The sequence below is a fragment of the Corvus kubaryi genome, unplaced genomic scaffold, assembly GCF_017639235.1.
Source record: "Corvus kubaryi isolate FWS band 111438036 unplaced genomic scaffold, C.kubaryi_AGA036_p1.0 138, whole genome shotgun sequence".
Taxonomy (NCBI): domain Eukaryota; kingdom Metazoa; phylum Chordata; class Aves; order Passeriformes; family Corvidae; genus Corvus; species Corvus kubaryi.
The window spans coordinates 11,350,601-11,369,701 of NW_024580672.1; the positions used below are offsets into that span (position 1 = coordinate 11,350,601).

At 43.8% G+C, this 19,101-nt stretch overlaps 1 protein-coding gene across 5 annotated transcripts in view; it reads left to right on the plus strand.

The window, feature by feature from the left end:
• Positions 1-19,101, plus strand: part of WBP1L (WW domain binding protein 1 like) — a 60,681-nt gene that overhangs the window by 27,824 nt on the left and 13,756 nt on the right. For 2 of the 5 annotated variants that reach the window (XM_042019220.1, XM_042019223.1), the window contains one exon: positions 18,152-18,254. The exons of 1 other annotated variant lie outside the window; for it this stretch is intronic. In XM_042019220.1, the coding sequence (XP_041875154.1) occupies positions 18,152-18,254 (103 nt within the window). Of the gene's footprint in view, positions 1-8,187; positions 8,428-18,151; positions 18,255-19,101 lie in introns of those variants that run through there. 2 more of the 5 variants (XM_042019221.1, XM_042019222.1) reach the window with 2 other exon arrangements.

Below are 19,101 nucleotides of genomic sequence, written 5' to 3' on the forward strand. Positions count from 1 at the left end.
GGCAAAGGGCAATGAACTTTCTTGGATTTGGTCTTCTTGCGCATGGTGATGTAATGCAATTTTGCTGATCCCTGACCTTCTTCTGCACTCCAGACTTCTGTTGTAGGTATATCTTGGTAACAAAATATCACATAGCCACCCTTATCTTCAATAGATTGTCTGGTTTTGTGGTAGGTTCTTTATAAACACATTTGCAGGCTCTTGAGAGTTCATGCCCTGCCTTATCTGCAGCAGGCCTTGGCCTGTGTAGTTGGGCCCAGCAGCAGCAGTGCTGCATCCCAGATAATTGCTTCATATATAAAGGTATCCTTCTCTTCAAGGATCTCTAAGTTAAGACTGTCTGCTGTATAATTGCCTATTGACTTAGACTATGATAAAAAAATCCATCTTGTAGGACCCCAGAAGGTACTTAGAGCAGCATTATCCCATGCAATCTAAAGGCAACGGAAGAGTAAGGAAGATTAAAACCTTAAAGTCAATTCTAGTCACCCCAGCACTAGAGTTGTTAGTTTTGGCAAATCCTGTCTCAACAATAAAGCCAGCTGGCATTTTGGCATCAACACAGACAGACTTGGCATCATCCCCTCTGGCATCAAAAAAACACTTCGTGGGAGCTGGCACCAAAGCTGTGAAACAAGGGTAAGTAAGGCCCAAGGGAAACGCCAAGCAGACACGAGATGAGCACTAAAAATAGTCAGTTGCTGTCATGTGTAGAGAAATCAAATAGCACTTGTAAGAGTAGGGCATCCAAGATCTCCATCAAGGTTGTGCTGGCAAGCATCTTTGGGACAATGTATGTCTATGATGATGTGACCAAAGGGCATACACAGGCTGTATTTTTGGTACCCACATGGTGCAAGACTCTAAAACTAGAACAGACGCTTACCATCTTGATTCTGTGCTTAGGGGATCCTGTTACTGCCTGCAGACTCTGCCTTCTTCCCTGTCTGGAGCAGATCGTCTCCCCTCGAGCCATTACCAAAGTCCTGTTTGCATACATGGGCATCAGGAAGACAAGAGCTGTAGTGCCAAAAAGCAAGGAGCCAAGCTGGTGTCCCTGTACCACCCCAGATACACTTGCCCTCCTGAGACAGTCTCGTCAAATATTTAACAGCTGAACTCCCCACTCCCTCCTTCTCCCCCCCCGCCCAGCAGGCTTAGAGAAAGCTGAGTAGGCTTTCCCGTGACTTCATTACCCACTCCAGACTAAAAGTGAAGCCTGACATCTTCATTTGGGCATCTCAGGTGCCCAAAAACCTGGGAATGCTAAAGGGGCAGAATCAACCCTATCTCTTTTGAAGCAGTTAGTGTCACTTCTCAGTAGGGCACTTTCAACCCTTTAGTCCCTCAGTGGTGAAAGACTTTGAAGCTTTTTAACACATCTGGGCTTGGATGGCAGGCGTGGGTATTGAAGGAGTGGTCATACAAAAGTAGATGGATTCACATAGACTTTGGCATTACAGTTGCATTGGCTTGGCCACAACTCTTGCTGTGAAGAAAAGCTGGACCTGTAGCTATCATTTTCTGCTCTATAGGGAAACAGCAGTGGGAACAATGTCACTGAGGACTGGAAACCTCAAGCTACACTTACAAAAAACTATTTTGGTCTCAGAGAAGAGCCTGGACTTTTTACTGCCACCACTTTCGCATCAGCTGAACAGCAAAGTGGGTAGGAGTGTCTGAACAGCCTGGATGTGGCTGCTTTTATCTCCTCTGTCAGATGGGTGTTGGAGAGGACTCCTCTTGGATATGTCCTCCACAGCGACCCCTTGTCTGCTCCCTGCTCTTTCCTTGAGTGCCCTTAGGATAGCTTAATACAGAAGGCAGCTTCAGAGGAGGGATTGCTTGCTGTACTAAAGTGCAAAGGGAAGTGTTTTTCTGTTGGCATTTCTTCACCCACAAAGGAGCAGTGAAGAGGAGGACAGGCTCTCACTGAAATGGCAGGTGACAGAGTGGGAAGTGGCTTCCTCTGTGGTGCACACTGTTTGAGTTCAGGGCTTACACATGGCTTTTGGGTGGAGATGTGGCACATATTTGTGCTTGTCTGCTTGGCTGACAGTTGCTGTTTGGGATTCAGTTGGAATAGTCAATTGGAATCAAGCATGAGCTGTTGCTGTTGGGGCTCTCTGTAACACTGAGCGTATTTTGAAGTGCACAGTCTCATCCTCCCTGGTTAACCAGTTACTTAAGAGAGAAAGGTGACAGCAGTGAGGTTGAAATGCACTGGCTCTATTTGCTTAACTTACTAAGCTGCAGAAGTTTTCTGCACTTTTAAATCACTGAGCTGACAGAAGTGACAGCCTGTGGGGAAGAGGGACAGCTTCTCACCACTGCAAGCCCTTGTGCTTTGTTGCACATTAAAATTTATTGATCCATCTGACTGGTTGCAGTGCTAGCTCACAAGCTAGTTCCAACATGTTTGGTGTCTTTTCCTGAAATTATTCTTTGCTTTCTCCAACAAAGATTAAGACAGTGTAGTGGTTTGGTCCAAAATACTCATTACTGTTTATCTGCTGTGAGATAAGAATTAGGAGAAATGCAAAACAGGCACTAAACTTGAAAGAATATAAAGAAGTTTATTAACAGACCTAAAAGAAGGAAAAAAAAAATCATACCACCTTCAGAACTCTCCTCCTCCCCCCACCTTCCTCCCTTCTCCCACTGACGATGTGAAAAGACAACCCTTAAGATGTTCAGTCTGTTTACCACTTCCATAATAACCTTGTTCAGTCCATTTAGAAAGAGAAGTCTCTTCTTGCTCATGCTATGAAAACATTATCACAACGAGACAGCCGCCCACTTCCAAATATCGTTCAGTCCATTTAGGAAGAGGAGTCTCTCTGCCTGCGTGTGAGTCCTTTCCCCCGACTTGCAGCTTTTCCCGCAACTGCCTTCGAGGGTCCACTCTTGAAGTTTTTTGGGGTACAATTTTAAGGTTGAGCCGTTCAGAAACAAAAACAGAGGCCCTTCTCCTTCCCTGGGAGCAAAGGGTCTTCATCATCTTCATCTTTAGGACTATCTCTGGGAGCATCTCTAGGAACTGAGGTTTTCTCCTTTCCCATTTGGAGCAAAAGTCCTCATCTGGTTCATCTCTACGGACTGAGGTTTTCTCCTTTCCCGTTCGGAGCAAAAGTCCTCATCTGGTTCATCTCTCCCTGTCCAAACTTCTCATGAAATTACAGCTGCGTCAGCATCTGCCTATCTCAGCGCAGGTGCTTTTGCTCACGAGTTGAACACTCCACCCCCCATATCTTCATGAAATTACAACAGGATACTCTGATATATCATAGCTTCACAACAGACTTTCAGCTTTAAGCATCTCCTCTCTCTCTTCCCTCAGGTTTTCAGCTCTTCACAGCAATAAAAGGGTTAATCTCACCTCGGCCTTGCAGCTTTGCAGCTGGAATGTTGAATGTTTCTTATCGAAGTGGAGAGGGGGGAGAGCCGAGCCGCTCCGGCTGCCCACGGCAAGGCAGTGGGGGGGGTTCCATGGCTGGAACAGGTCCATGGCTCCAGGATGGCCGTGGCCCGGCCCGGCCTGGCCCAGGCAGGGCCTGGCCGGGCCCGCTGGCCCCACACGGGGCCTGCAGCCACCTGTCCCAGCGCCGGAAACGAGAGAGAGCTTGGAGGGGGAGTTTGCCTATTCTTAAATGTGGATCACAGAGGTGATCACAACTTTAAGTGGCTTAGAGAATTGTCCATATTCAAACTGGCCAGCTGATAGGTTCTATCAGTTCCCAGAGGAAACTGTAAGCACCCCTTAGCAAGGACGTCCCTTCCGGGACTATGCTTGCTAACCTATGACAGACAGTTTGGCCTGAAAAATAGTAAATGCGATTACTTCAGTGTTCTTGTTTTGTAGTTGAATTGCATGCAAATTGGGGGACCCGCTTTACCTCACTCCTAAACAATACAGTAATACTAGACAGAGTGAAAGGTTTGTTTTGGGCCACTTGTTCCCTGAGCAAAAGAGTAGATACTCTAGGTCGTGCAGGTACTGGGAAGTTACCAGCCTGACCTGTTCTTCTTGGTCCTCTGGAATTTGTTGATGGCATTCTTGGTAGGCAGTGCCAATGCTGTATGTTACATGAACCCGGGACACCTGGTCCTCACACTGGAAAGTCATCATATTCTTGTAATGGTATCATTAGGGTGGGGAAGTTGCCCTTCACTCTTCAGGGATCTACAAGTGCACAGGTGGGCAGACAGAAATGGTTTGTAGGCAGCATGGCATTGCTGTTCCAGCATTGGTGATCTCCCAGTGTCTCATGCTAGTTTTGCTAGCAAACAAGTCCCTTTAGAATATTTGCTGTCAAGGCAGATGGAGCTTGTTGTTCCTGGATATTGTCTTATTCTAGAGAAACAGAGATCTGCTTTTACACCTTTCTGTATGTTTCTTTCCTTTTTCTTTTCTTTATTCCCAAAACCATCTCCAGGATGGGGAAAGATGAAGTCACCTTCGTGACTTTGAGGTTGCTTCTTTCACACTGTGTTTTGAGTGCATGCCAGATTTGTGAAGTCCCAGTCCTAGTCAGCTGACTAGCAAAAATGGATAGCTCGTGCTCCAGAAATGCTCCCCTTACCAACATGAAAATAACAGAGTGCACTGGGGCAAATGGAAGAAGATTTAGATAAAATAGTTCCAATTTTATGGTCAACCTGTGTGTGTAGCTGCAGAACTATGGTATTAAAGTTTAATCAAGAGGATATTACACATCATCCGTATTTACTGTTCAAAACCTCTCCCTGCCTAGGACTGTAACAGTGGAGCAGCTAGGAGCAGCCTCGTGCTTCAAACCTGACAGGTTTGAGATGCACAACTTCAATTTTTGTTGCACTCGTGTTATCATAACTGGATCACTTAAAGGTCAGGCTGTCTCCTCAGGGGGTATCAAAATGAATACTATACCCTGCTTGGTTTCCAGACCTGCTTGCATCAAACATGGAAAGCGACTCTAAAATGGCCCAAGCAACTTCCGTCATGTGCTTCACTTATGTGTTATATCTGAGGTCATGAGGCACAGTGTGTTGGCCTGTGAAGGTACTGAGCAGCATCTTTTGCTTGACATCATGTTTGGGGCAGATGGCATGTTCAGGGGAGCAGTATTACAGACTGGTAATGCCTAGAGGCCTCTACTCCCTCTTTCCCAGTAGAAATCTGCTCACCATTATTCTGTGGTGGGATCCACACTGACATACCAAAAAAGGATGGTTGGTGGCTGCCTAAACAAGCAAATTTTGAAACTAATGTAGATCCCATAATCTGTCCTGACATTAGTCCTGACTTTTCAGAGCCCTCAAGAGAGTCATCTACTGAGGAACAGAAGACTTGTGTTTGTTTTGTTCATTATATCTGGGATAGATGCACTCTTGTGTAGCCTTTGCAGATCTTAAATTCCAGGTTTGTATAAAGGAAGTGAATCCATGCTGAGCCTGCCTTAGAGCTACTCTTGTTTTCATTAAAATAATTATTATTTCAGCTCTGGTTTCCCTCAAGCAGAGAGCAGTAGAAAATTAGAAAGGTTTTGGAAATGGACAATGAGCAGCTGAAGGCTTTGGGAAAAGATTTTACATTAAGAGGATAGGGAAGATTGATATCTTTTATAAGAAGATAGCTAACAGGTACAGAGTAATGAATGAGTGAGAAGATGGATGAGGACTTCTGTTTCCACCTGCTAATAATATGAAAGTCAAATTAGAGGTGGTGAATTCATTCCTGATGAAAGAAACTATTTGTTCACGACCACTGTCTGAAACTCACTGCCGCCAGACAGAGCTTTGGAGCAAGAATTTACGAGCTTAAAAAAAGAGGAGGGGGTAAAAGGATACCAGTTGGTATATACAAAGCAATTGCAATGATTAGGAGAACCTTGGTGTTTTGCAAAGGTTCTGAGGGTATTGATTAGGATTTTATAAGGGTATGAGCTACCTTGTCCAGCTTTTTTTTTTTTACTGTCCCTCTACAGGGTTTTTTCCATAGTCGCCTATAGCAGAGGTGTGGAGCATGTTACTGGCCAGTGTCACTCAGGGACTGCAAGAGAGGGTAGGGTGGCTGCTCCTGCTGCAGTCGAATGTGGTAATGCCTGCTTGCAAACCACCTTTTTTGTATCAGTCTTTCCAGGATTGTTAAATTCACACATAAATTAGGATGCTTTTGCTTTTCTGCCGAGTTACTGCTTTTGATAGTCCTTCACAACTTGTCTTAGATCTGGAATGATGCTTTGCCTTTTGAGTATGTGCTGGGGGAGAGGCGGGTGGTTAAAGTTAGATTCCTTCTGACAGTAGGGATTTAGAAACTGCTGCATTGGCTCAGCCCTGGGATCTGCCTAGTCCAGAGCTCTGGATAGCAACAGCCAAAATCGGATGTTTCAAAGGCCAGCGCAAGGCCACAGAACAGATTACTAAAGCAGAAAGCTACCCTTTTATATCACTGGTGTTTGTCCATAGAATTGGAAAAGCAAAGTTTAAGAGTTTGTTTGATCCAAGAGCAGAAAATCTGGAAAATCCCATTGCTTGGCTGATGCTAGTTAAAGCTGATGTTTTGTATCTTCCAGGAAATTGCTTCCTTGCTTGTTTTCTCTTAGGAAAATCAGGGATGTGCTTACCCTTAAACAGCATTTTTAGATGGTGCCTTTAAGTTGGTGTAAAAATAAGTAATGCTTCTGTGTAGTCTCACAGTCCAGTTGTGTAGGGGACACACACAGTGGGGTTCTCGTTTGGGAAACCACTCTGGGCTGGGCTGGGCTGGGCTGGGAGGAGGCAGCAGTGGTGGTCACTGAGTGGTTTTGGCATGTGCAAAATATGTGTCTTTTTCTGACACTGCTGCAAGCTGTCTAGCTGTTGGGTGGCAAGAGGTGTCTGTTCTGCTTTTTTTTTTTTTAGTGTCCTCTTTAATTTTTTTTCTTCTGTTGCAAATTAGCATTTCCAAGAATTTTATGTGATTTCTCTCTCTCTTCTGAAGTACTGAAATCATTATTAAAACTGCTACTAAAAAAGGCATTCAGTGAACTCAGTATGGAAAAAAGTATATTCCTTTCCTTGTCATATATTTTAATGTGCTGGGCTCCAAAGCCAAAGAGGCCAAAAGCCAGGGGAGTTTGTCCTCTGTCAAATATCCATGGAGCTGCTGCTGGGGCATATGGGAGTGGCAATGGTGTCCCCGTCCCCCCCGACAGACGAGGACAGCTGCTGATTAAAGAGAAGCACAAAAAAAAGAGGTTGCTGAACTTTCAAAGTGGAGGTAGAAGAGGGAGTTAAATTTAGATTACCTTCTGCAGTGTCATCTTCTACACCACTGTGGAACTTGCTGTACTCCTTGCTTGGGGGAGGACAAACAAGACATGCCATCCTGGGCACCGGATGATAAATTTGTTTATAAGGCTTAATTGCCCCTTGGCATGAAAATGTGAAATGAGCTCAAGTAGAATGAGAAACCTTCAACAGGGCTAGTCAGATTTTCCTTTGGGAGAGGTGGATTTGAAACTCTTCCCATCACCTGTCTGATGCTGGTGGGGTCCAATCCTGATCCTTCTGAAATCAGGGAAGTTGTTGCTGTTCCTTTAGAGGGACAACTGTTATCTGGAGGGGCTGAGAGTTGAACAGTGCTGTGAGTCAGAAAAAGTGGAGCTGTGGTGGCAGGCAGAAGGTGAGAAGGTGGCATGGGAGTGCTTTGGATCTGTGAAGACCACCCAGGTCCCCAGGGTCTGGAGGTACTTGGAGAAGCCATGGTGGTGGCTTCTAGGGCTCCAGTGTTGTCCAGTGGGCAGCTTCAAATTTAGCTTGCTCCTCAGAAATGGATGAACTGTCTATTTTGCTTAACGAGATTTAATCATCACCAAGCTGTTGGCTCATGACAACATTTTTAATCGACTGCTCTCCACTGCAGCATCCCCGTAGCAGGGAGGAGAGCACTTCTGCTCTACTTGGGCTCCCTGACAGGTCCCGTTTGCAGCGACCTGCTTGGTGTCACTCAGCAGTCTTAAGGTTCAGGGCTGCCTTTCTTTTTTTTTTTTTTTTTTTTTTTTGGGGGGGGGTTCTGTGTGTGTGTTTTTGTGTTGGGGGGTTGTTTCTGGTTTTGATTTTTTTGGTTTTGGGGTGGGTTTTTTTTTGGTTTTTGGTTTTTTTTTTCAGAACTGCCCGACCTGATGTCATTTCCCTCTTGCAAACACTCCGGCTGGGCTGCGTCTGAGATATGTCACAGGGAGTGGGAGGAGGAGGAGGGGGAGCCAGCGAGTGCGTGCAGTGTCCCAGGACCCTGTTTACTTAGCATTCCCAGCTGAGGAAGCCCTGGTTTAAATAGGATCGGAGGAGCGGGCTGCCCACAGCAGATGAAGAAATGGTTGCTGTGGGGCTTTAAATTCCTGCCTTCCCATGTGCTGGCGTGGAGGATGAGCCTGCAGAATGCCTTTCCTCCTGGGTCTCAGACAGGTAACCGGCTTAAGTGCGGTGGGAGCTGCTTGCTCAGGTGGAGGATGTGACTGACTGCTTTTATTTTTATTTCCCTCACTTCTAAGGAAATGATTTCGGACTTTCCCAAAACGGAACTGTACAATCAGCACTTCCCCACCCGTGGCGTGTGATTGGGGAGGACAGTTGTGTGAGAGACCTTTTTTATTAGCAAGGAAGGAGCAAAACTGTGAGCCAGGGATAGAAACTTCCTTGTTGTTGTTGGAGGCTTTGCGGCAGGGAGGCTCTTTGTGTCGTGCTCCTGTGCAGTTTTTGGTTGGTTGGGTTTTAGGGTGCTTTCCACAGTCCTTAAAATGGAATTGCGTTTGCATTGCTTAAAAACATGCCAAACTTTGAACTGTTTTGTTGTTCAGGCATTATTTTGCGTGTTAAACTGTGGATTTTTTTAAAAGAAAAAAAAAAAAAACGGAAAAAAACCAGAAAAAAAACCCAGAAAGAGGCATTTATATATATATGTGTGTGTGTGTGTGTGTGTCTGTGTCTCATCTCTAACAAAAGTCACCAAATGGAAAATGGCAACATGCTGTGACCCACAGCTTGGTGATTTTTTAATTGTTTTGAGAGAGTTTGAGCTTGAACAAGAAACTTGGGATAATTTAATAGCTGGTAATATCGAGTGGAATGAGAAACGGTAGCAACTGCCCAGCTGCTCTCTGCTGGAGGAGGTGCCAACTATGTGTTCCTAGGCTGGGGAGAGCAACCCCTTTTTTTGGTTTGGGAGGCACGTCTGTAGGGGAATCTAATTGTAAACTCTTTCCAGCACTGCTGTGATCTGTAATCCACAATAAATATATATTGAATGATATCAAGAGTGCTGCTTGCAGTTTCTAATTTAGAATTTAAAAGTCGAGATTGGACCATAACGTGTTTTAAACTACTTACTTTCAGTTGTTTAGCAGCCCTAAAGGACTTCAACGCGCTGCTGAGTAAACAGTGCTGTTTCTTTTTCCTTATCAGTGCAGTTTTGGTGAAACGCAGCTCTCTCCCCACCCCCAACCCCCGTCCGAAAACAGTTTTACATAAGAAACTACCTCTAGCACAATGACCTTCTGTGATTGGTGCAATAGCTATAAATAATCGTTCACTTGTTAGCACTCAGGGCAAAGAGACTTGCCCTAAAAACTCGGAACTGAACCAGGGGTAGAAATTCGGGCACAAAGGCAGAATGGTTTTAGGTAACTCTCAAACTGCAGTGAGACGTAGCTGCCTCAAATGGTGAGATTGCTCGAGACTCACGGGTGTGTTTTTCTCTAAAGTTCCTGTTTTTAAATTAATCTTTTTGTTTTAGAGATGTGTTCAATGCAGTTGGGGCGCAGTAAAAGGTGTAAAAGCAGAAGTTAGGTGTAATTTGGCTTCATTTGGTGGAACAGTGAACATCTGGTTATCTCAGTGGATGGATGGTACTTTTTCTCTGCTGGTAACTTTTCAGCATTGATAGAGGCATTTACAGGAAGCAGGAAAAAAAGGTGTTGCCTCAAGAACACGAGAGCAAAGCTCTTGACTATTTTTATCCACTGATAAAGAATATAGTGGGAAAGAGCTGTTTGAACTTTTCTCAGTTTTAATCATTTTTAGTCTTGAAAAAATTAAATCTAAGTATTGTGATTGTGTCCTGCATGCATATACTATGCAGAAATTTCTTTTTCCAAGGGTTGATACTGAACGGTGCTGTTTAATTGAAAGTGTGGGAGGAATTCAGGAACATCTCATCACCTCCATTGTCTCTTGGATTATACTCCATGCATTCAGACTGTAAACACTTGGCTGTCTGGGATGCCCTTTGTTGTTCTCACTCAACACAAGGGATGCTGATCCTGGGCTGCAGGCTCAGGGAAGAGGTGCTGAGTGGGATGTCCTCCCATGAGCTGTGTGACAAGGATGGAAGGATCAGAGTGAGATCTTTGGCTCCCCAGGACCAGCACCCCTTGTGTACCCCATGACTGCACTGAACAGCTGCTTTCCCTGGATCTGCCTTCATTTCTTATTTGGGAGCCAGCAGCATTGTAGCATTGCAGATGGACTGCTGAACACCTGGTAAAAAGAAGGTGTTTGGTTGATTCTGGGATTTTTCATTGGTGCAGTGTGGATATTTAAATGTCTAAAAAGCTAGGTCAGCACTATCTGACATCAGTGCAGTGTGGGTGTTTAAAGCTCCCATCCAAGGAAACATGATTGTAGAGGATCTCTGCTTTCAGTTTTAAATGAGCATTTCCTCCTAAAGTTGGAGGTGGAAGCTTGAACACATTCACCTAGTTCACTGCATAAATGAAAAAAAAAAAAAAAGGAAAAAAGGTTAAGATGCTGGATTTCTAACGTTTTCAGTTTTAATTTTAACTGCTTGAGGTTTTCAGCATGGTCCTCTGTTGGTGGTTTAAACCAACAAAATGCAAGACAGCCTCCTCAAAGCTGTAATTTCCTAGAAGTGTGTATCTGTAATGTGAGAGGGCTGAGGACTACAGCTGGGAAGCTTCTAGCAAGGGGTGAGGAAGTAAACAGTCACATGGTGCTTAAAACACCAATGTGTAGTTCTTGAAGTCTGAAAGTGAAACTTGCAATAAACAAAAATGAAACCATCTCTTACTGAAATATGTCAAAGTGTCCATGATCTGTGAAAGGATAGTGTCCCTTTAAATATAGTTGGAGTATTTCTTCAGGATAAATGGATGCAACAAACCAATTTGTTCCTCAGATAAAGGTTAATGAAACCTTGGAGGTTCTGCATCCGCTGGGGGTGAGGATGGGTCTGCTGTGGCTGATTAATCATGGTGATCTAAATATAATTCTCCTGATGCTGGCATTAGTGAAGCAATAAGTGTTGTGGATTAGAATTCCCATTTTGGAGATCATTATTGTGCCTGAGACATCTCAGAGGCATCATTTCTCCCCCACTTATTATACTTTTAAGTATTTGGATATTTGCACTCATTACACTTCTTTTTCCCCACATTCAGCGAAACAAAATTTGTGGTGGATGACTTAAGAAGAAGCATCCAGACTTAATTTATTGCCTGGCCTCAGCTGTCTGTCATAAGGCAGGCTTACAGGAATCTATCCCCTGTTGTGCTGGCAGGGCCTGGCACAGGAGGTTCCAGTAACTCCCAGCAGTCAAAGCCCCTTTCATCTTTGGCAGTCTTACGTGGTTTTGCTAAACTGAACCCACCAAAGACATGACACTTGCTCAGATGGTGGATTTTTGCTTTTATGTTACAAAGGACTAACAGGTGTAATGTTTGTGAAGACAGGAGATGTCTGGAGACTTTAGTGCAGGCTCAGCCACACTGGTATCGGTGGGTCCTGAGCTGCCCTGGTGATCCAGGGTTCCCCAGCAGTTCTGCCTGTCCTTACTGTGATCCCACCTGCTGTCCTTCTCTGAAAGGATCTAGTGAGGTTTTATTTAAGATTAACTTTGATTAGGAACTGGGGGGATGCTGGCAAACCAGGAATTGTAGTAAACCCTGTGGCAAGATTTGGCGTTCTAGTATTTTAAGTAGCAATTTTAACTTACTACCACTTGAGTGCCTTATCTGGCAGAGATAATTTTCTTTGGTAGCTTTGTGTTTGCATTCCCATGAGCTGTTGCTGATGCACTTGGCTAACCAACACTGGTGATAGTCTGATGTGTGAGATTGAGTAACAACCAAGTGGGTACTAATAAATAGTGGATATCAAATAATTGCTTCTGACATATTTAATATATTGACAACCACTTCCATTCTGTTACTCAGAATGCTTAAAGAATATGTGTGGTTCAAATACTGACTGTGAGTTACTCAGAATACATACTTTAATATATTTTTCTGAAGATAGTGTCTCTTGCTTAGATCCATCTTGCTTGTTGTTATGGGTGTGACTGGGTACTGAGAGCAAGGGACTGCTGCCTGCAGGTAATGAGATTAGTGAAATAACTAGGTCAGGATTTTTATTTATTATTAAATAGATGCTTATTACCAAAGTCCTATGAGAGCTGTGAAACCAGAAGGTCTGGAGTGGTCACAAGTTAAGCCCAGGTCCTGTTAAAACCAGTTGTATCTTGCCCTTCAGCAGATGCCATTTTGGCAGTCTCTCTTCATCCTGTTGCTGGGCTTTTCTCTGAGTCCCTCTGTCTGCGTGCCTCTTATTCAGTCCTTTACTCACCCCTGTCATCCTGTTGTTATTCTTCATCTCTTCCAGTTAAAATAGTAATTTGCTGCATAGTGCCTTGACAAATGCTGTAGTGGAGTTTGGAGAAATTAGGGAATTAGAGTAGGTCTAAAAAACTGGCTATCCTAGGAAACATGAATAGCCTATAAATTGCTGTAAGTAAATGCAAGTCACATTTCCAAGTGTTTCCCAGGGTATTACCAGGGTTAGGATGAATGGATACTCTGGCAGAGGCCATATAAAGGTGCTCATATTTAGGGTAATGGAGGCTGGATTTCTGTGGAAAGAGGAGAGAGAGCAAAAAGCTAAAATGGTTATTAGATTTCGTGATACTGGCCACTGCTGGTTTTGGTTACCTGATTAATGCCAACTGAGGAGTCAACTTTTGTAGGTGGTTAGCTGCCAACTATGCACTTCTGAGCGTGGGCTGTGGTGTTTGTTGCTGCAGTTGCACATCTTAATTTTCAGCTTGGAAAACAGCCACGATAGCCTGGAATTTGCTCATCTTCATCTTTCTCCCTTCTGACTTAGCAACAGTACGTGCCTAGGCTAACTGCTGACTTTTGAGAGTAGAAAAGAGTGAAGTGCCTTGATCCTTTTACTGTGATGGAACTCCACTGTCAATCAGTTATTTCCCTTCATTTCCAGCATTGGCTTCAGATGCAATAAATCCTAACAGATTTACAGCTATTAAACCCAGCCATTTACTAAGGAGGTCTGTTCCATCCTTCCTTGCAGTGAGGAGCAGCTCATTCAACCTACAGACCTTCATGAATGCCTCTTGTCTTGATTGTGCCCCAGATTTTGACCTTTAATTTGTCACATATACCTCCAGTAAACTGGAAGGTGAAGAGAATAATTGGCTTTTTTCCGTGGCACTGACATTACTGTTTACTGTGGTTTCAGATGTGACAACATACAGCACTGCCCTGAGTTCTCTTATATGTACCACTGCTGGATATTTTAAGGATTATTTGTAAAAGCACTTGACAGCAAAAGTGTGCTCCTGGCAGAGTTGTAGAGTTGCCAGTATGGTTGTGGGTTTATCACAAATGCCAAATATCAACAAGAAAATAAGCAAAAAAAGAATCCTATTTTTATTCAATGTTACTTTTTAAAGTTTTATGACATGTGAAAACTAATCCAAAATGCCGCATCTTAATACAAAGAGACTCAAAATGCACCAGATGAGGTCTTCCCAGCTCAGCTCCTTTTCATGACAGGGAGCCTGTACCATATGTGCCAAATGGTTTCTGTTGGACTGGGCTGGGAGGGAGCACAGGCTCCATGCACGCAGAGTGTTCTCCCAAAAGCTCCTGGCTTCTTGTGTGTCAGGGACTGAGTGATTCCAGTATCTCAGACCAGCTCCTAAGATGGTACCACGGAGGCAGTGATGCACATGCAGCCTAGGGTACATGCTGATTTACAGGACAAAGTGAATCCCTTGGAATGACCTGGGAATCTCCTAGGCTTTGCAGGTGGGAGATAATGGATGGCATGTTGTGGCTTCTTAGTTGTGAAACAAGACTATTCTGCTCTAATGGAGTCGAATGCTCTTTGAGAGCAGACCCATGTAGATCCTGCTTAGTTAATCCTGCCTGGAGGCATCTGCAGTTAGCTGAACAAAGGCTGGTGGGGAGGGATGTGCTTGCTTGCCTGGACAACAAGAAAACAAGACTCCTTCAGCAGGGAAGCCCACTCTGGAATGTAATAGCCACTGGCTATTGGGGAAGAAAGTGCTTTTGGAAAGAAGCCCTCCCCCTTCCTTGTTTTCATAAGGCTACCTAAAAAAACCTCCAAAACCCTCTGTAATAGTTCAATAAAAACTCCATACTGCTAAGAACGATTAAAAATTACCATTACAAGTGCTGCTTGCAATGGAAATTAAACACAAAGGCAGGCCAGTAAAATATGGGTGCTCCAACTTTGCTTCCGTGAGAGTTTTTTCCTCCATATATTTTTTTCTTACCTATGAAATTACTCTTGCAGCCCTGTGCCTTGTGTCTATGTGTCTATAGCTCTTAGTGTGAGAGAGGAAATGGTATGCTTTCATAGCACCAGCACTTGGGCCATTGTTTCCGGGAGACATTTAGACTCTAGATAGCTGTATTGCTGATATGCCTTGGGTAGTTAGTTTGGCAGCCTATGACACAAAGAATGCACGGGAGAAGGAAGTAGAAATAATAAAATGCTGCTGGTACGAAAAGTGCAGCCTGGGATTTAAATAGAAAGCGGAGCCAGATCAAAGAGCTTGGAAATAGGTAGAAATTTCGTAACAAAGAATGTCAGTCTCTGTCGTGGCCGGGGTGACTCTGTATAACCTTTTCCTTGACTTGCAGAAAAGGAGCAAACTGTACAGTGGCTCAGCTTTTCACAGAAATGAGTCTTGACTTAAAAGGGGAAAGGAGACTGAAACACTTGTTCCAAAGGGGTCACCTGTAACATACCCCAAAACAATGCTCTCCTTGTGCCGGAATCTTTCCCTAGTAGACTTTTATTTCTGAAGATCTGTTGCCTTTACCTTTTATCTCTTTCCCTGTGCCAGGCTGCGTAACCCAGTGTTGGAGGTAGCCATGCTCCGTGCAGTAGTTTGACCATGTGACCTGCTGGGATCCTTTCCAAACCAAATTATTCCTTGATTCTGTGAAACTGTTTGGAAACACGGGTGACAGTTCTGAGCCTGACATGTGGCCCCCAAGACTGACAACTCCATGTTCCCAAAAGCCTATTGGGTGGCTGGGCTGGCAGAGGGCTGGAGAAAGGCTCCAAAATGAGCTGCTTGTACTTTGAGGAGCGTGACTGGTGGTCAGCACTGCAAGGACTTTAAAACCCCTGGCTGTTCTGAACTGTGGGAGCTGAAAGCCAACTATGAGACTATTTGAAAGTACAAGCACAGGTGCATTACCAAGGAAGAACATTTTTCTTAGTCAGTGTGTAAAGAAGCTCTGGACAGTAAGATTTAAACTCTGCTCTAGATGGGAAGCAGGATGTTGCCTGAGACTTGATCTCCAGGAACAACCTGCAGAATATCACCATAGCTGCTCAGGATCCTCTGTTGAGCATGTACTGACACACCTGTTGGCCAGCTGGGTTGACAAGGAGCAACCCTGCACATAAGCATGTGTGGAAAGGTCATTTCAAGTATAATGAGGTTGGCAAGAGGGAGGCTGTAAGTTCAGCTAAAAAGATGGTGTGATGAAAGTCTCTGAAATCAGGACGGCTGCAAGTTTTTAAAGTGGGAAAAATATAGTTGAAGATGCTAAAAGTTGCTGCTGCCCAAAGACACTGATTTGTTCCTTATTGCTACTCTTTGAAGGAGGCAACACTTGAATGGATGAAATTTTTGGGAAGTAAACCAGAAGTGGTCAAGGATGGATCAAGTGTGGTGTTGCAGAGGAGATCGTGAAATGGCACTGTGAGAATCTTGTTTTTCACCAGCTCCATGTGATTCATTTGCTGGTTCAACAGGTCACGTTGATCTTCATGTGTCACAACCACAAACCTCAGCCAGCTGTTCTCTGACTTGAGCATTATCATCAGGGTTGCAGTTTTGCAATGGCGTCTTAATTTCTCAATTCTCTTCCTATGAGAGCCAAAATCTATGCTGTTCATCAGTTACATTAGCTCTGCAAGGCCAACAAAAATGAGGAAAAATGTAAATAAACTAATAAGAACAGATAAGAGAATAGATGTGTCCTATTTCTAGTTCTTTTGCTGGCTAAAATTACAGTTTTTGGAATGAATAGTGTGCTTGAAGCAGAAAATGCTGTGCCTGCTCAGCAAGGTCTCCTAAAAGTTGCCACCAGCCTCTGCAGTTAGAGATGGAAACACCTCCTTACTGTATAGGAAAATGGTGTTTCTACTGTTAACATGCAACATCTCAAGAACTAAATGTTTGCTTTAGCTGTCTGTAGTAGTTGGACTGGTCTGTCCAGCAAAATGTTCTTCTCTTCCTGAAAAACAGAGGCAGGTACCCCTCCGGCTTGTTGCCTCTGTAGGTGAGTTTTAAAGGTGCTTTTTACAGCCTTTTGTGGAAATCATTATATGCATGGAAGGAGGGGAAGCAGTACATCGTATGCTGTGTTGTGTTTGCTGAATTTTGCCCTCACTTGATCAAAACCCTTTCAAAAGTTGGTGTGAGTTCTTAGGAGAAAAGAAGCAATGAGGGATCTTTCCTGTTGAGTGGCAGGTGGCAGGAGGTTGTTCTGCTTTTAGAAGTTATGTTGCTGCTGTAATTTGGGTGCTAAGGTGAGAGACCTGTGTTGGGGCAGTGTGGCTCCATCTGGGGTGCTGCATGGTGGGGAAGTGCTGGTGTTCCTCCAGGTCCCCAAATATACTGAAAATTTAGTGCAGGACTCTTATGCATTGAAGCTGCTGCCTCACGTTACTTCTTCAGTGAGGTGGTTCGACGTTTGAAAAGCACTTGGTATTTTGCATGTGTGGTGGCTCCATAGAGGTTTGTGGGAAGTGTGGCCGTGGTGCACTCACACAAAAGAGAAGAATGGTGCTGTTCAGCCAGTGTTGGGATCCACAGATGTGCATCCCTGTAGCCTACTGATGGGGTTTTATTGTTCTTTAGTGGGTCGGTACTTTCAAAATTATTTTTTTCAACACAGCTTTCAGTATAAGCCTACCCACATTTTCTTTTCCTTATAAGAAATTTCAGGTGAAAGAAAGTAAAAATAAAAGCTTTGTTACTGTGGTTTTAATTAAGATTTGTTTGTGTCTTAAACTCTGTATTGTTCTTTGAACTCCTAGGTTGCCCCAAAACCTATTGGAGGATGTACAAACCACAGCCTGTAAAATGCTTCTGTTTTCTTGTGTTTCGTACTTTTTCCCAGCCATGTTGTCAGACTAGCAGGAAAGCATGGACTTCTGGGAAGTGGTGCACCATGTGGGGAACTGAGGCCTCACACCATAGACCTTTTCCATGTTAGGTGTCTTGAGAACCCGCTGGGTGATATGCTACAGCTGATTTGGCTCTGCTCCTGGACTACTTTGTTATTCCAGGAAGAAGTTTTACAGGAATGCTGATCTTACTTTAATAATATGAAGGAATCATTTTAGATTGGAATCTTGCAGGAACATATTGTAATTATCATTTAGATCTAAATGAATCCAAGCAGTCTTTTCTCAAATTACAACGTTCCCTTTATGAATGCTTTTCCTCTACTTGGCATTCAGCCCCAGTAATACAGTGATGTTGTGTACAATGTGGAACAAATGTCATCTCTTCTTTTAAGAGAATGCCTGGCTCCAAAACGTGGTAACTTTTAATGGAAAAGGAGAGGGATGATGAGACAACAGCGCTGACTAGATGCTAAAACAGTGTAACTCATGGGTTTGGAGATATGGATATGGGGATTTTCTTCTGAATGGTCCTTTGTGGTTTTTGGTGGTCCTTAGATGTCTTTTAACCTCCTTAGGTATTTTAGAGTTTCCAAAGACCATAACCTGTACTTTTCACATGCTTGCAGATCATTGAGTCAAACATTTCCAAAAGATACTGACAAAGCATCTTAAAAGTGTGTCTGTTTAATTTTAGGACAAGGAAACCTGCATGGGTGTCAACAATCAAAGTTACATATGTGAAACGGGCCACTGTTGTGGACAATCCCAGTGTTGCAACTACTACTATGAACTCTGGTGTAAGTCCTTCCGTTTTGTATGGCTTCCCTTCCTAATCTGCATGGCTCTCATACCTTACTACAGGTCTGGCTTGTGTCCTGTGGGGTTTTGTATTCAGCCCTTGTTGTGTGTTGCCATTGCATTTCACTGCAACACAATCCGGAGCTGATGTGATACACAAGGAAATAGGGTTGTCACAGTGGGTGCTTTCTCAGGAGTAATGGGTCATCTTGCCACTGTTGTTTGCTCTTCTCACTGATTTGGGTACTCAAGATAACATTATACAGGAGTGAGGAAACCAGCTTGAGGGAGAAATGCCATACACACAACACTAGAGCTTGACACACTCAAGCAGGGAATTAATTCAGTGTCTTTCATCTTGTTGGTTTAGTTCTTGGCAAGCACAACAGTTCAAATCTGGTATATTTTTTAAAAGATGTCCTTTCAAAGAGGAGGGCCAGGGTGCTTATTCTCTTCAGGAGTCACTGTGTTTGGAGTCCTTGCCTAGAGAGAGTCTTGGGTAAATCCTGTGGGTTTGCAGTGGCTGAATGCTGTGCTGTGAGAAACACACATTGCCCATTGCAACCCCTTTTATCTCCTCTTTGCCAAAATGTGGGATTTTAAAATACCGAAGTTTTCAGTGAATGGTTGAGTGACTGTACCTGCTGAGTCCCCTTAGACGGCAGCAGGCAGGTCAAAGCAGGTGGTCAGCAAAACCTGATAAAGATATATGGCAGAATGGAAAGTTGAAAGCATAAGAAAGTAATAAATGCTGAATTTTAAAAGAAAACTTCAGCTTGTTTGGTGTGATGGTGCCTTCTTTCTCAAGAAGGACCACAAAAGGTTGAACACTGATGTTGTGCTGTT